The sequence below is a fragment of the Poecilia reticulata genome, chromosome 14, assembly GCF_904066995.2.
Source record: "Poecilia reticulata chromosome 14, P_reticulata-male-v2, whole genome shotgun sequence".
NCBI classification, from domain to species: Eukaryota; Metazoa; Chordata; class Actinopteri; order Cyprinodontiformes; family Poeciliidae; genus Poecilia; species Poecilia reticulata.
In genome coordinates this window covers 6,207,206-6,220,822 of record NC_088843.1, presented here as the reverse complement: position 1 = coordinate 6,220,822, position 13,617 = coordinate 6,207,206, and the positions used below count along the sequence as shown (strand labels likewise).

Genomic DNA, 13,617 nt, shown 5'->3' with positions numbered 1-13,617 from the left:
GAAGTTCAGCCTCAGTTAGTTTAATGAATTAAAACTTAATTGATTCACAAATTGTGTTTACTCATAGCATGTCTGACAACAGGGTCTATAGGTCTTTGAGACATCGCTTAAATAACTAATAAATTACAATTTAAGACAAATATGTAAGCACCAAAAGCCTAACAAATAGGCATGGGCCAAGTACTTATATCAATGTGTCCCATTGCTTAGAAAATGACCAGTTATGGTGTGAAAACTGAAGGAGCTCTACACAATCACCCATGTTAGGAGGAAAAGGTTTTAAAATTACAGTTTGTGAGCAAAGACTTACTACTGCTAAAAAAAAAAGAGCCATAAATTGTCCAATCTGCAGTTTGTTGCAAGCCATACAGAGGATACAGCACACATGTAAAGGATGTTCCAAAGGTCAAGTGTTTGACCTAAATGCTACCCTAACACACCGTCTCTACAGTAAAACGTGGTGGCAGCATCATGCTGTGACGATGCTCCTATTAAGTCTGTTCTATTTAACATCAGCTTGTTAATTTGTATTACTCCATAGAGCCAAATGCCAAAAAGCTATAATAGCTCATTCAGTCACTTGAATAAACTGTAGTATGTTTATTCTACATTTTTTCTGTTTATGCGTGAAAATCCTAGCAGCCATGAATAAGTACAATATATTATATAACTTTAGGAAAATTCCTTTTCTGTTTCATATAAAAACAATTATATGTATTAAACCTTTTTTAAAAATGTTGATAAAAATCATGGAAACTGATGTTTTTACTCGCCTGTGTGGATTATATAAGGGCCCATGCCTATAAAAAAATACCTAACCGTCACAAAGAGACAAAAACTACATCTCGCATTTTAAAATGAAGCAAACATTCATTTAGATGTGTCTCTTTATCTGATGGTGTACAAGTAATTTTTCTATATATCGATGGTTATGTTTCGTGTTTGTTTCTTGGAGGTAGAATTGATTCAGTTATAGTCACATCCTAACGTTACATAAGAACGGTTGAACCGGCAGCCTGGTCTGCATCCCTTCCTCAGTAATACTCCTTGTGCCTCTTGGTGGTGTAGTAAATGATGAGGCCCAGCGTAATCAGAACTCCTGAGCCCACTAGAGTCAAGAAGCCCACGACGGGCCTCCTGATGAGGATGTGGCAGCCGGGGCAGGGCTGTGGCGGTGCGGGACACTGCTGCGGAGACGCTCCGGGAATCGGGAACCCGTTGTGCTGGATGATGTTGCGATAGTTGGAAAGGGAGGCCTTGACGATGACCTCCTCGTGGACCTGACCGTAAAGGCCGAACCCCGGGTCTCTTTGGTCGTTCAGGGCGTAGGCAAAGTAACCCTTCAGGTTGACACCATCCAGAGTAAATGCTGAGTGTGACAAGAAAGTAGTGATCATGTTTTATTTTCCTTCCATGTCAATTATGCAGTGGTTTGTGTTAATCCATCACGTAAAATCCAAAGGAAATACATTAAAGTTTGTATCCATGAGGTAAGGAGGTGTGAATACTTTTGTGAGGGACCATAACTGCACAGCAAGCACCTGTTGCTCAACAAATTGGTGAATGCTGAAGGTTTTCAGCTGATATCCATCAGGGGTCAGTAAATTCTTGTCTAGTCATTAATCTCTACAGATGCCAATAAGGGACAAGATTCAGCCGTTTTAAAGGCCAAATCTCTTCTTTAACACATTCACCAGTTAAAATATCAATAAAATGTAAAAACTGCTGTATTAGTCCTACCTTTAAGTGCCTCGTTAATGTAGTTATAGAGGTAATAAACTCGCAGGGAGTCTTTGAAACGGGCTGGGTCTTCCTGGACTCCGTTAGCCATTACATAGATGGGTACATCGCTGTAGTGCTGCTTTACCTTCACACAGAAAGAGCACATGTAACAATCACACAGTTCTTCATTTAAATATTATCCTCTGTGCATGACGGCACTGCTAGGATCAAAGTCGCCCAGTCTTACCCAGTTTAGAGCCTTCCTCAGCCCCCAGGGCACGACGGGCCTGGGTGACATGATCCATGTTGTGTCTATCATGTGCTGAACCTCAAGCATCTCTGTGTAAGTGTATCTGCTCACATGGAGGTCACACAAAGCTCAAAACAGGATCCAGGTTTTTACTCCACGTCTGCTCAGTGCGCTTGTTTTTAGATCAAACGTAAAGCAAAAAAATGGTTTTGACTTACGAGTCTTCCTTGGCGTGAGTCACAAGCTTGGTACTGAAGTGACTCATAGCGAAAAAGTCATACGTGCCTCTGACCAGCTGTCTGTGCTCCTCGTTGAAAACAGGCAATCTGTTTAAAGAAGAAAAGAGCTAGAGAGTAAAAGAGGAGACAAAAAGCGGTACCCATGGTGTAAAGTTGCCCATTTTTTGCCAATCCGATTTCCACAATTCATCTGTTTGAATTGTGTAACACTTCGAAAAAGCAGGGAGACCATCAGGAAGCAATAACTGCTCTGACATGACATTCAAGAAACCTTTTCAGGTAACTTTGTCAAACAAAATAGCGGCAAACACTTTTGCCTTTTTTCACATTTATTTGGAAAACCTTTATTAATCCATTGGTAGAATGAAACATAAACTTATTTAAAATGCATCCATCTTCCTGACTCACCAACACACCATTAACATGCTAACTTGCAGCAGTGAAACGCGGCACTTGATAAATAATGCAACCTACTGATGTCATGTATGCAAAGTTATTTACTTTTTTATTTTGACTATTACACTTAATCGAAAACTATACATTATTGCTCAACATAAATTTGAGGAATGTTTCAAGTACAGAATGAGAGGCCTTTTTGTTCTGCCTCTTTTAGAGTAACATGGAAGTCTAGGACGCTGATACGAGCTGATTAGTCCGTCTCTATCTATGTATATGTAAATAAAACGTGTAATATTTAAATAGGTGATTCTTTAGTTTCCGCGCTATCACTGGAAATGACATCCAAACAACTAAAACAAGGAAAGAAGTGTAGGAACTTTTGTTTTGGCAGCATAAAATCAGCGCTCAGAAACGAATGGGGGAGAGGTGACACTTTGCTATTCTACGCTTCATCCAATTTAAGAATTTGTATCCAGTCATCAACACACTGCAGCTAAAAAGGTGAAGAATTAAAAAAAAGGAGGAATTTTTCTTTCTTCTTACTCAAGAGAGTTGAGCTGTCGCAGCCAGCTCCTCATTCCCACAGGATAATCGCCACTGCCGAAGATCGGCTCGGCCAGCCAGCCGACGCAGAAATCCAAAACCCTTTTCGCCGGCTCCACGTCCTCTCGGCTGAAGGAAAATGCCGGCTCCACCCAGTCCATGTGCAGAGCCAGAGACACCTAGGAAAGTGCATCATTTTAACAGATACATTTAAAACTTTAAAAGGAGAGTTATTCGGCACTAAGTGTTTTACTGACCTGTCCTCTTTGCGTTTGTCTGAACTCCTGGTCGTAGGCACGCCAGGCCAGAGCATGTGCCAGCAGCATCTGGTGGCCCTCCTGATAGCTCACCATCTCATCATTGGGTTCATTCAAGGTGATCCACATCTTTACATGGGCCCCCATTTCTCTGTAGCAAAGCCTGGCATAGTCTGCAAAGGCCTTTGGTGTCTTACTGAGGACAAAATATGATATTGTCAGTTAAAACATCCGCAAGTACATTTTGAAACAAAACTAAATGCAAGTACTCAGGTTTTATGTGCAGTCTTGAGAAGTTTGGATAAGTAGAAATTTAGCTTTTTTTTCATTAACAACCCCCAATTCAGCCACCATGACTACCAGCTAGAAATAAGCTAGAAAGCAGGGCTCTGCTCAGAGCACAGTTACCTCCCTATTATGCTGTCATATTATTTAATATCTGCATCTAGGCATGTGGAAAAATGTGTAACTGTCTGGTGTGGCGCATGTGTAGATTTCACTTTTCAGGATGAACACGCGACTTTCCATCATGACAGTTCAGAGCTATTCTGGTGCCACGAAATGGCGAAATATTATTAGCCGGATTAATCAGAGCGTATATTAGGTTGCTGACAGTTGGACTACATCCAAGCATTTAGCAGGTGGACATGAGTAAATCATCATCGGTGCAAACAGAGCATTGGGTCTGGGTAGGATGACATTTAGTCAGGTTGCTATCAGGTTATTATTGCCACATTTGAGTTGCACCCTTGTAAACGGCGTTGCAGCTACGGACATCTTCAGTATTTTCTGCATATCAGAGGTTCGATACTTAGCTGGTGATCAAAGTCTGTGAACTACTGCAGCCCACATCACAGTATCGAAAAGAAGCTATGCACTAGGTCAGTGACATTGTTTTAAAAAAAAAATATCTGCATCGAAATAATTGGCTAAACGTCTGACCTGTTGAGCCACCCGTTGGCAGTGTCGAGCGGGGTTGGCAGGTTGCTGCGCTGCCGCGTGTGGTGCCAAAGGGTGACCACAGGTGTGACGTTGGCCTGCACCAGCTGACGGGTAAAGCAGCGGTAATATCCCAGCAGGGTGGTGTTGGGATAAGCCACGTCACCTGTGGGCACCAGAGCAGACCAGTTGAGGGAAAAGTGGAAGTGGTTTACCCCCACCTGCCTGATTTCATCCACCTGAAATAAGGCAGGAATAAAAACAGTCAGTTAAGCAGATGCAGTTTATAGCTTTTCATTAAAGGTAACTTTTTGTTTTGCAGTTATTTATCTCAATTGACAAAGCCGAGCAATAATAAATGTCAATACTACACAATGCGAGAGAAGACAAAGATAAAAACTGTTCTCCTAAAACAACATTTATGACTTTCTGCACAGTTACTTTAAGGCGAGACGAGACAAATCAGCATCAAAATGCTCATGTAAAACACATCCAGGACTCTGGATTTATTTCTCAGTTTAAAGCTGGCCAACTGGGAGATGTTTGGCAGGCTCACCTGCTGGCGGATTGTGGCATAATCAGCACAATGTGTGGCTCGGTGTAAAGGTGGCGCACTCAAGCCCTCCAGCTTGATCAGCTCTCCGTTGTTGGAAATGTTCCACAGGTAAACATTGGGATCTGCAAACTGGGTGGGAGTTGTCTCCACCTATGACACAAGGACAAACAAACACTAGTACAAACACACACAAGCTTACACTCGGGAAATACACAGCACCGCAAATAAAGGCCAAATGGGATAAATCGATGACAGCTGGTCCAGTCCTGCTTAGCCAAGCTGCCAAAATGGGAGCTTAGGAGGTTTATGATTAAGAGAGGATCAGATGTTTTTCCTGCAACTCAGCTGGACTTTAAACCAAGAAAACTGCAAGCTAGAAAGCCTTATACTTATCAGCACAGCAGCTTCAAACCAGAACGATGCAAAAAAGGTGGATCTAGAGTAAAATACTTGTCTACCTGCTGTAACACTGTTTGAGTTTTACCTAATATGAGATTCACATGGGAATCTTTGAACCCAAGTTAAGAAAACAGTTAATATTTCATAGAAGTCCCATTTCGCAGGAAACATTCTTGCTGCGCTACGTTCCAACTGCACATACTTTAACACACCTGGATGGAGTTGGCCGATACACCCCATGCAAAATCACACGGGAACATTCCTTGTGCTGGTCTGTTCTCTGGAAGTTCAGGGAATCCATTCTTATGGATGACGTTCCTGTAGAAATGATGAAAAAAAACATTGAAATGTTTCAAATCGTCAAACAAATTTGACTAAAGCAAATAAATCATGATTTCATTTACGATTCAAACTAACCTGAACGTATAAAAGCGAAATGTATCATTATTTCATTAGCTTATCCAGGCCTGACCAGTGTGCGGCCTGTAAAATCAAGGAATCTCCTTTTAAAGAATTAAAATATTGAAAGATCCTCCAAAGCAGTACATAAATAACAATTTAAAGAATATGCAGACCGCATTTGCCTCAGATAAGTTAATGATTCAACAATAGAAATTATGTCCATGGCAGGCTCAGCAGTGAAAACAACTGGTGACCAAAAGGAACACAAAGAACGCCTCACATTTCCCAAAAGAATGTCTGGACTTTTGTAAAAAAAATAAAAATATTCCGTGGAATGAAAACACAAAAGTGGAACATTCTGTAAGGTGTGTGTCCCGATACTTCTGGTTTCAAACTAACACGTTTCACAAAAAGAACAAAATACCGACAATCAAACATGGTGGCGCTAGTGTGATGGTCTGGGGCTGTTTTGATGCTTCAGGACTGGACAACATGCAGTAACTAATGGAACCATGAAGCTCATACACACTTGGCTTATACTGCAGAACAATCACCTCAAACACATCAGCAGAAACCCTCTAAATATAAGGGTTTGATTTTGGCCTAGTCAAAGTCCAAAATTAAATCCTTTTAAAAATATGTGGAGTCACCGAACACTGTTTACATTTGTCTGGTATTAAAGTGCTTTTGATGATCTGAAACATTTAAATGTGACAAAAGGCAAAAACAGTATTCCTTCAATCAAAGATAAGAGAATCCTTATGGAACAGCTGAAGCACAAATTGAATCACACATATTTTAAACCAATCATTTCCATCCATGTAATGTAGGCAACCTGTAGAAGGTAGCGGATGTCTTTGGCTCCCTCTTCATGTCAGGAGTGTTGAAGTCGACATAGTACAGTCCACGGCGAATCCCATATTCTCTGTGCCACTCAAAGCCGTCAGTAAGGGACCAGGCTGTGTATCCGATCACGTTCACTCTATCTATGATGATCGCTGGACAACAAACACGTCAGAAATGAATAATATTTAGTTTATCGTTAAATATGTGGATAAATGAAAACCTTGTTTTTTTGCTGTTATCAGGAACAAGTTGACTTACATTTAAGCGCCTCTGCTATGAACCTCTTGAGGTAGTACATGTGTTTGGGGTCTTCTGTCTTCGTGTTTCCAAGGACGTACCTGTCTCAAATAAAAACTTGGTTCAACACTGCCCTCAAACATTCTCATAAAGAAAGAAAAATATCAGCATATAATGCCAACTCACCAACCACTCTGCACCACAAAGATGGGTGGTTTGTCATACTCTGCATTGATCCAGTAGAGAAGCATCCTCAGGTCCAGGTCCTCCAGCTGCCCAAACTTCAGGCTGTCGTTGATGAGCTGGAAGCTCAGCGTAGCCCCGTGGGACAGGGCGAAGAAGTCAGCGGTTCCCCTCACCTGCTCTCTCTCCTCCTGGGTGAAGGACGGCAGGCGCGAGCCGAGCCGCTCCCTCATGCAGGGAGGGTAGTCTCCGTCTGCAAACAGCGGCCGGGCGAACCAGCCCAGGACGTGGTCCAGGGAGCACTGGCACTCCCGCAGGCTCTCCAGGCGGGTTCGGCGGGGCTTGATCCAGTGAGAGGCCAGCGCCATGGAGAGCTTTCCCTGCTGCCGAGGCCGATAGCGGCGGTTGTAGAGATGCCACGCAGCTGCATGAGCCTGGAGGACAGAGAGATGGCAGCATCAAATACAGGCAGGAAACCTACTGAAAAATGTCAACTGTGAAAAAATACCACTAATAATAATATAACTAGTGGAACCAGGTAACCGAAAGGGACAAAATTAGTACTGAAGCTACTAGTGCACTCTTTTTAAAATGCTCTCATTTTATAACCAAAGACTCTTGGTTTAACATTTAAAGTGATAGACCAAATACTATGAAGAGCTTAATTTTAGTGGGAGCAAAGTGACAAATGCTTTTCTTTGTTTTTCTTAGAAATAAAAAATGTAATAAAATATTGGGTTCTTTGTGATAGAGCTACGTCTCCCATGTTTCAGTCTTAACTTAAAGGTAGTAACTCTGCCACACTCTTCTAATTAGTAGAAGTGTCTTTCTTTTCTGCTCAGAAGGGGGTATTTTGTTTGCCGTTTGCCTTTTAGACCATAATACTTTAAGCTTCCTTGAGTTTGAGCCGGTTCAATATACACAAATTCATCTAAATCTTTCACTGTGGCTCTGACTGCATGTTTAGGGTTGTTGTCCTGCTGGAAGGTGAATCTAATGTCTTTAATCCTCCAGGATCGTCCTACATTTAGTCCCATCCACCATCCCATCAACTCTTCCTAGCTTCCCCATGTTTCAAGACAGGAATGATGGGTAACACTTTATTTGAAGGGGTGTTCATAAGACTAACATGACACTGTCATAAACATGACATAACACCTGTCATGAACATCAAGAAGTCTTTATGAATGTTTATGACAGTTGTCATGAAGTGTCATTCTGTAAATGACATTTTTAATGCAAAGTTGCTCTAAAAGTTGCATTGAAAGTCCATTAAAAATGCCAACTTTGCACGATTTAGTAAATTATGACAATTTAATGCAAAATTTGCATTTTTAATGGACTTTCAATGCAACTTTTAGAGCAACTTTGCATTAAAAATGTCATTTACAGAATGACACTTCATGACAACTGTCATAAACAATCATAAAGACTTCTTGATGTTCATGACAGGTGTTATGTTTATGACAGTGTCATGTCAGTCTTATGCACACCCCTTCAAATAAAGTGTTAATAAAGTGATAGAGTTCTGCAAGTAGGTCAAAATGTTTAATTTTAATCTCATCAAAGAGACTCCCTTTCTTTCACATGATCATTGTGTCTCTTATTCAGATTAGTAAACTGCAGACAGGGCTTCTTATTGCTCTTTCAACTAAAATTTTGTTTGGACACCACTGCTCATTTTTAATATACACAGTTTTAATTATAGATGAAAACAGTTTTTTTTTCTCCAGATTTCATATTCCTCCGTTTTGTCATGTTTTGATGTATGATGCATGTCATTTCCTCTCATAAGTAAACTTCTTGGTTAAATTAAAGTGATATTAAACCTGGTAGGAACTAGTATGCAAGATGTCAATATCTTAGTTTAACCAACCTTGAGCAAGTTGTGTCCAACCCGAAATGGGAGATCGGGGTCATTCTTTATCCCGGGAGCGACCACCCCGGTTCCGTATCCGTGCTGCGCAACCACAAACGGGTTATCGATGGTGATCCAGTACTTCACGTCATCCCCAAACGCATGGAAACAGAAATCAGAATAGTCCTTAAAAATCTCCACCATCTCCGGGTTGCTCCAGCCGCCCAGGCTCTGCTGGAGGTGTTCGGGTAGGTCCCAGTGGTAGAGGGTGACCACCGGCTGGACGCGGATCTCCTTCAGCCTCTTGATGAGCGTCCGGTAGTAGTTGGTGCCGATTTCGTTGTAGCTTCCGCGCGTCCCGTTTGGGAAGATTCTGGACCAGGAGAGGGAGAACCGGTAGTGGGTCACCCCGAGCTGGCGGATCGCTCTGATGTCAGCGTGGATGTTGTGGTAGCTGTCGCTGCCCACGTCCCCGGTGGCCATGCGGTTCCCGCCGCGCGTAAAGGTGTCCCAGATGGAGAGCCCCTTACCGTCCTTCTCGAACGCCCCCTCCACTTGGTACGCCGCCGTGCCCACCGCCCACATGAAGTCGCTGGGGAAGGTATCGTAGAGGAAAGCCTTGTCTCCGGGGTAGGGCAGCTTGCTGAAGCGGCCCCACGTCTTCAACCCAGCGTGGGGCTTCGCGTCTGAAGAACTAAGGGCGAGAAATGTCAAGAGGGCGAAAAGCCCACTCATGATTCCTGATCTCTGTGACCTTCACCTCGCCATGCTTGGAGACTTAAACGGGACTGTGCGCGGAGCAGTCAGTCAGCTGTGAACCCCCCGCATGCCTCTCCAAATCTGTCATTTATTAACGAGAGCACCTGACGCACGAAGGCCTGGAGGCGCAGCACAGCTTCCTGCTGAGGGCCACAGTGATCGGTGCGTCGGCAGGGACACATCAGTGGTCATTTAAGACGATCATTTGATTCACTTCTTCCTAAATTATTATTCGAATCGAATTAAATCAGAATTTCACAGATCAGGAAAAATAAGCCTCTGACGGAGAGGCCTTCACCGTGGTAAACAGCTCCATTACTCCAGCCTCAGCTGGCAGATCATCTCCTACCTGCATCCGAAAGCGACATAAAAATAGAATCCATTTGCATTTCCATCACTGGTCCTGGTTCGCTCAGGTTGGCAGATCACTAAGTGCGCCCTGCTGCACCATGCTCACATCAGGCCCTTATCCTCCTGATTATCACTCGGTTGCTTGGAAACCCAGGCCTCTTCCATACATAGCTTCTGAGGAAGAGTGGGAGTCTGTTTGTGCTCGAGTCAAAAAGCAGGTAAGTTTAATGGATAACACGCAACAATGGTAGATAGAAATTTGATGTCGTGTGGGTTCAAAGGTCACCAGAGGACACCAGAATGATGTTGTGTGGATGGACTGTCACTGCAGTTCAAGAATGGTACAAATTTGACCTGCCAGCAAAGAAGGCTAAAGTAGAAGGGAAAATAATAATAATAAAAAAAAAGAAATCACAAGTAATAATTATTTTAGTAAAGAAAAAAAAATATATTTTGGGGCTGTTTATGAATACTTTATAAACGTATCAGTTAAATAATGCAGCCAGTCTGGAATCTTGGTTTTGTTACAGATTACATTTCAAGTAAACTGGGTAATTGCTGAAAATATGATCAGCTATCCACTTTGTACTGCAACATTCAAAACACGTAGTTGCACTAGTATTAATTTGAGATAATGTATAAATAAATCCCAACTTCAGAGGAGGTCTGTAGAGCCCTTCAGAAGTATTGAAATCTGGAACGTGATTGTGACGTAGAAAGAAAAGGATACATGCTTTTCTATATTTTTGGTTATTTTCTAAAACAAACAAAAAAAGTGGTGTGCATTTGTATTTCCTTAATTTCTTCAGCTGCAGGTCTTCATGTATGTCTCTACCTGCTTTCCACATCAAGAGGATGAAATACTTCCCCATTTTACTTTGCAAAATAACTAAGGCTCAGTCAGATTGAAAGGATCAGTGAACATCAATTATCCTGTCTCACTACAGATTCTACATTTGATTTGTACTTCAACTGGACCATTCTTACAGATAAACATGCTTTGATTTCATCTCCCCCCTCCTACCCTCCACGTATGATAGAGTAGTGTTTATTCTCATGTGTTTACCAGCCTCAACCATGTTTTCTTAAATAAATGCACTACATCTTCCCATCAATCTGTCACTCTAAATAAAACCATCGTAATAAATGAAAACAAATCAAAATGAAAATTTAACTGCGTTTCTTCTTATAAAAAACGATCTCTGTGTTGTTACGTGTGCACATTTTTACAAGCTGTTCTGGGTTTTATGATGTCCAAGTTTACACTGCGTGTGTTTAATGGTTTTCAGACATTTCCAGCTCAGTGAAGGTCTGGAATAATAACTGTTGTCATTTACTGCTGCAGGTTAGAAAGGCAGCAGAGCAGCACAGGATTATAGACCTAGTCACGGATTATGACTGGGAAAAGAACACACCAGAGTAGAGGTTGTTTTCCATTCTGCAGAGGTGCTTTGGAAAATTTAAAAACTCGAGTGGAATTGCCTTCTTTAGAACGGAGAACAGGCAATTTTACAACACAGGATGAACATCATTAACAGATGCCAGGCAGCCTGAGGGTGGGCGGTTAGTGACAGACATACACAAAGTACACAAAGCGAATAATATCAGTGCTCAGCCAGTTGCATTGCCAAAGCACACTAGCTACTTATTGGAGCTGTTAGATGGAAGAATCTACTGTATATTAACACTAAAATATACTTTTGGAAAGGAAAATCTCCAAAACTTTACCAGCAACATTTTTATTTTATTACATTTTAAGTAAGTTTCTTTGTGCTTTGGTAAAACTACATTTGTAATCTGATCTTCCCTTATTATTATGCAGAGTATTAATCTACTTAGTGCCTGTTAAGGAAATTAAACAGAGAGGAATTTTATACGCAGTCTTGTAAACGTTACATTATTAATGGTTTTCAAATGCACTAACAAGGCCTAAACCAGGGATTAAAAGGGATAATTAGCCATGGAGCTCCAAAATAAAGGTTCACTCTTTAAAAATGAAAGTGTCAATAGTAAAGTGAGTTACACTTTCCTAAGAGAACTCGATTAGGCATGAAAGTTATGTTTTCTTAATAGAAGTTTTATATTATCATATTTTGCTACTAATTATAGTGCATGTTACTTTTAGCCATTTTAATATTAGCATATTTGCTTACATTTGCATAGTAATTATTTACTGTGAACCAACAGGCTAATTTTCAGTTCGAGGAGCTGCTAGTTACCACTGAGGTTGATCGGATCCAGCAAGATAAAGTTGGACTTGCCTTGATGAACGACTCTGGAGCCGGTCTCCTCGAGACGGGTTGGACACTCTTCCACTCTGCAGTTGTCCCTGCTGAGCAGGTGTGGGCATTCTTGGTGCCTGTATGTACACCACAGTGAACAAGAAGGTAGCCATCCTCCGCCTATGTGTGGAGGGAGAGGTCATAACAAGTGTGGTCAAGTAGGACAAGTGACCTTACCCTTCTTGGAGGAGTGGGCGCTCCTACCAGGGACTCCGCTGTTCTGCTCAGGCACTTCAATGCTCATGTTGACAACAGTAAGACATAGAGGATCAGAACCCGAGGATGGTGTTATTGAACTTTTGTGCAAATACTATGTCTGCTGAGGACATCTGGTGGATTCTCCAGTCAGATGGAGTTCATCTCCCACCTATGGCAGAGTTTTGAACACATCACGTTTGAGCCTCTATTGTTGAGGTGGCAGATCAGAGATGTGGCAGCAAGGTGTTGAGTGCCTGTAACCGGCCGGTGGATACCTGTGGTGAGCGATGCCCTGTTGGGTCTTTTTGGCTTGTGGGGTCCCAGAAGCAGCCGACAGGAACCAGTACTACAAGTGGAATGTGGCTGTGGCAGCAGCTGCCGAGGCAAAAATTTGAGACGAGGGAAGAATTTAGCAGAGCTATTGAGTTTGACTTCAAAACAGGTTCGAGGAGGTTCTGGTCAGCCATCCAGCATCTCAGGAGAGGGAGACGGTGCACCACCAACACTGCATGGGGACAGTGTACTGCAGATCCTGACTCAGGACATGGTGGGTTTGTGGGTAGAATGCTTTAAAGACATCCTACATCCTCTTGGCATCTGCCAGAAAGAAAATGGAGGCGTGCTTTCAAATCTGTTTTAAATCCATGCATGACAAAGCCTTGGAGTGTATGACATTTGGCAAGTTTTGTTTAGCTTAGGGCAACATTAGCCTGGCCAATGCCTTCCTGCGCAACTCGACTTGATCCTCATCTCCTTTCAGTGCTCCTTTTGGACTTTCTCCCATTGAGATGGATTCCTCCTGCAGATTTTCAATAGGGCCAATCAGTGAGCAGATGGAGAAGTTGTGAACGATAATGTCAATTTTGTGCACCGTTTTGTAGTTTGGCAGTGGAGGAAGTGAACAAGGCCTCTCAGTCTGTGTTGACCATTCATCCAAATATTGAATCAACATTGACAGCCGTTTTCTCGTTCAGCTCGGCACTTCTCTTTGAGTTGAACTGGTGTATTACGCATGCCTCGGTCAAACGTTGGCGACTTGGTAAAAACTTCAACAGAATCCACGCTTCTAGCAAGCAATCGCTTTTCAATAGCCGAGGGTCCAGATCCTCTGCAAACAGAGCGCTGGCTTTTACTTTAACAAAGTCGTCACTGCAGGATATGAAAGTAAGGAAATGAATGATATCAAAACAAAATAAA

General features: G+C 42.2%; 1 protein-coding gene across 1 annotated transcript; it reads right to left on the bottom strand.

Moving 5' to 3' along the window:
* Positions 1–68: 68 nt before the first annotated feature.
* Positions 69–13,530, bottom strand: kl (klotho). The gene is made up of 13 exons (XM_008427330.3): positions 8,849–13,530; positions 6,976–7,406; positions 6,811–6,890; positions 6,542–6,704; positions 5,517–5,622; positions 4,906–5,055; positions 4,353–4,588; positions 3,411–3,606; positions 3,154–3,332; positions 2,191–2,298; positions 1,970–2,075; positions 1,741–1,867; positions 69–1,369 (listed from the first exon to the last, which is right to left on the bottom strand). The coding sequence occupies exons 1-13, from the start codon at positions 9,563–9,565 to the stop codon at positions 1,035–1,037; spliced, it is 2,934 nt and encodes a 977-aa protein (XP_008425552.2). The 5' UTR covers positions 9,566–13,530; the 3' UTR covers positions 69–1,034.
* Positions 13,531–13,617: the final 87 nt, after the last annotated feature.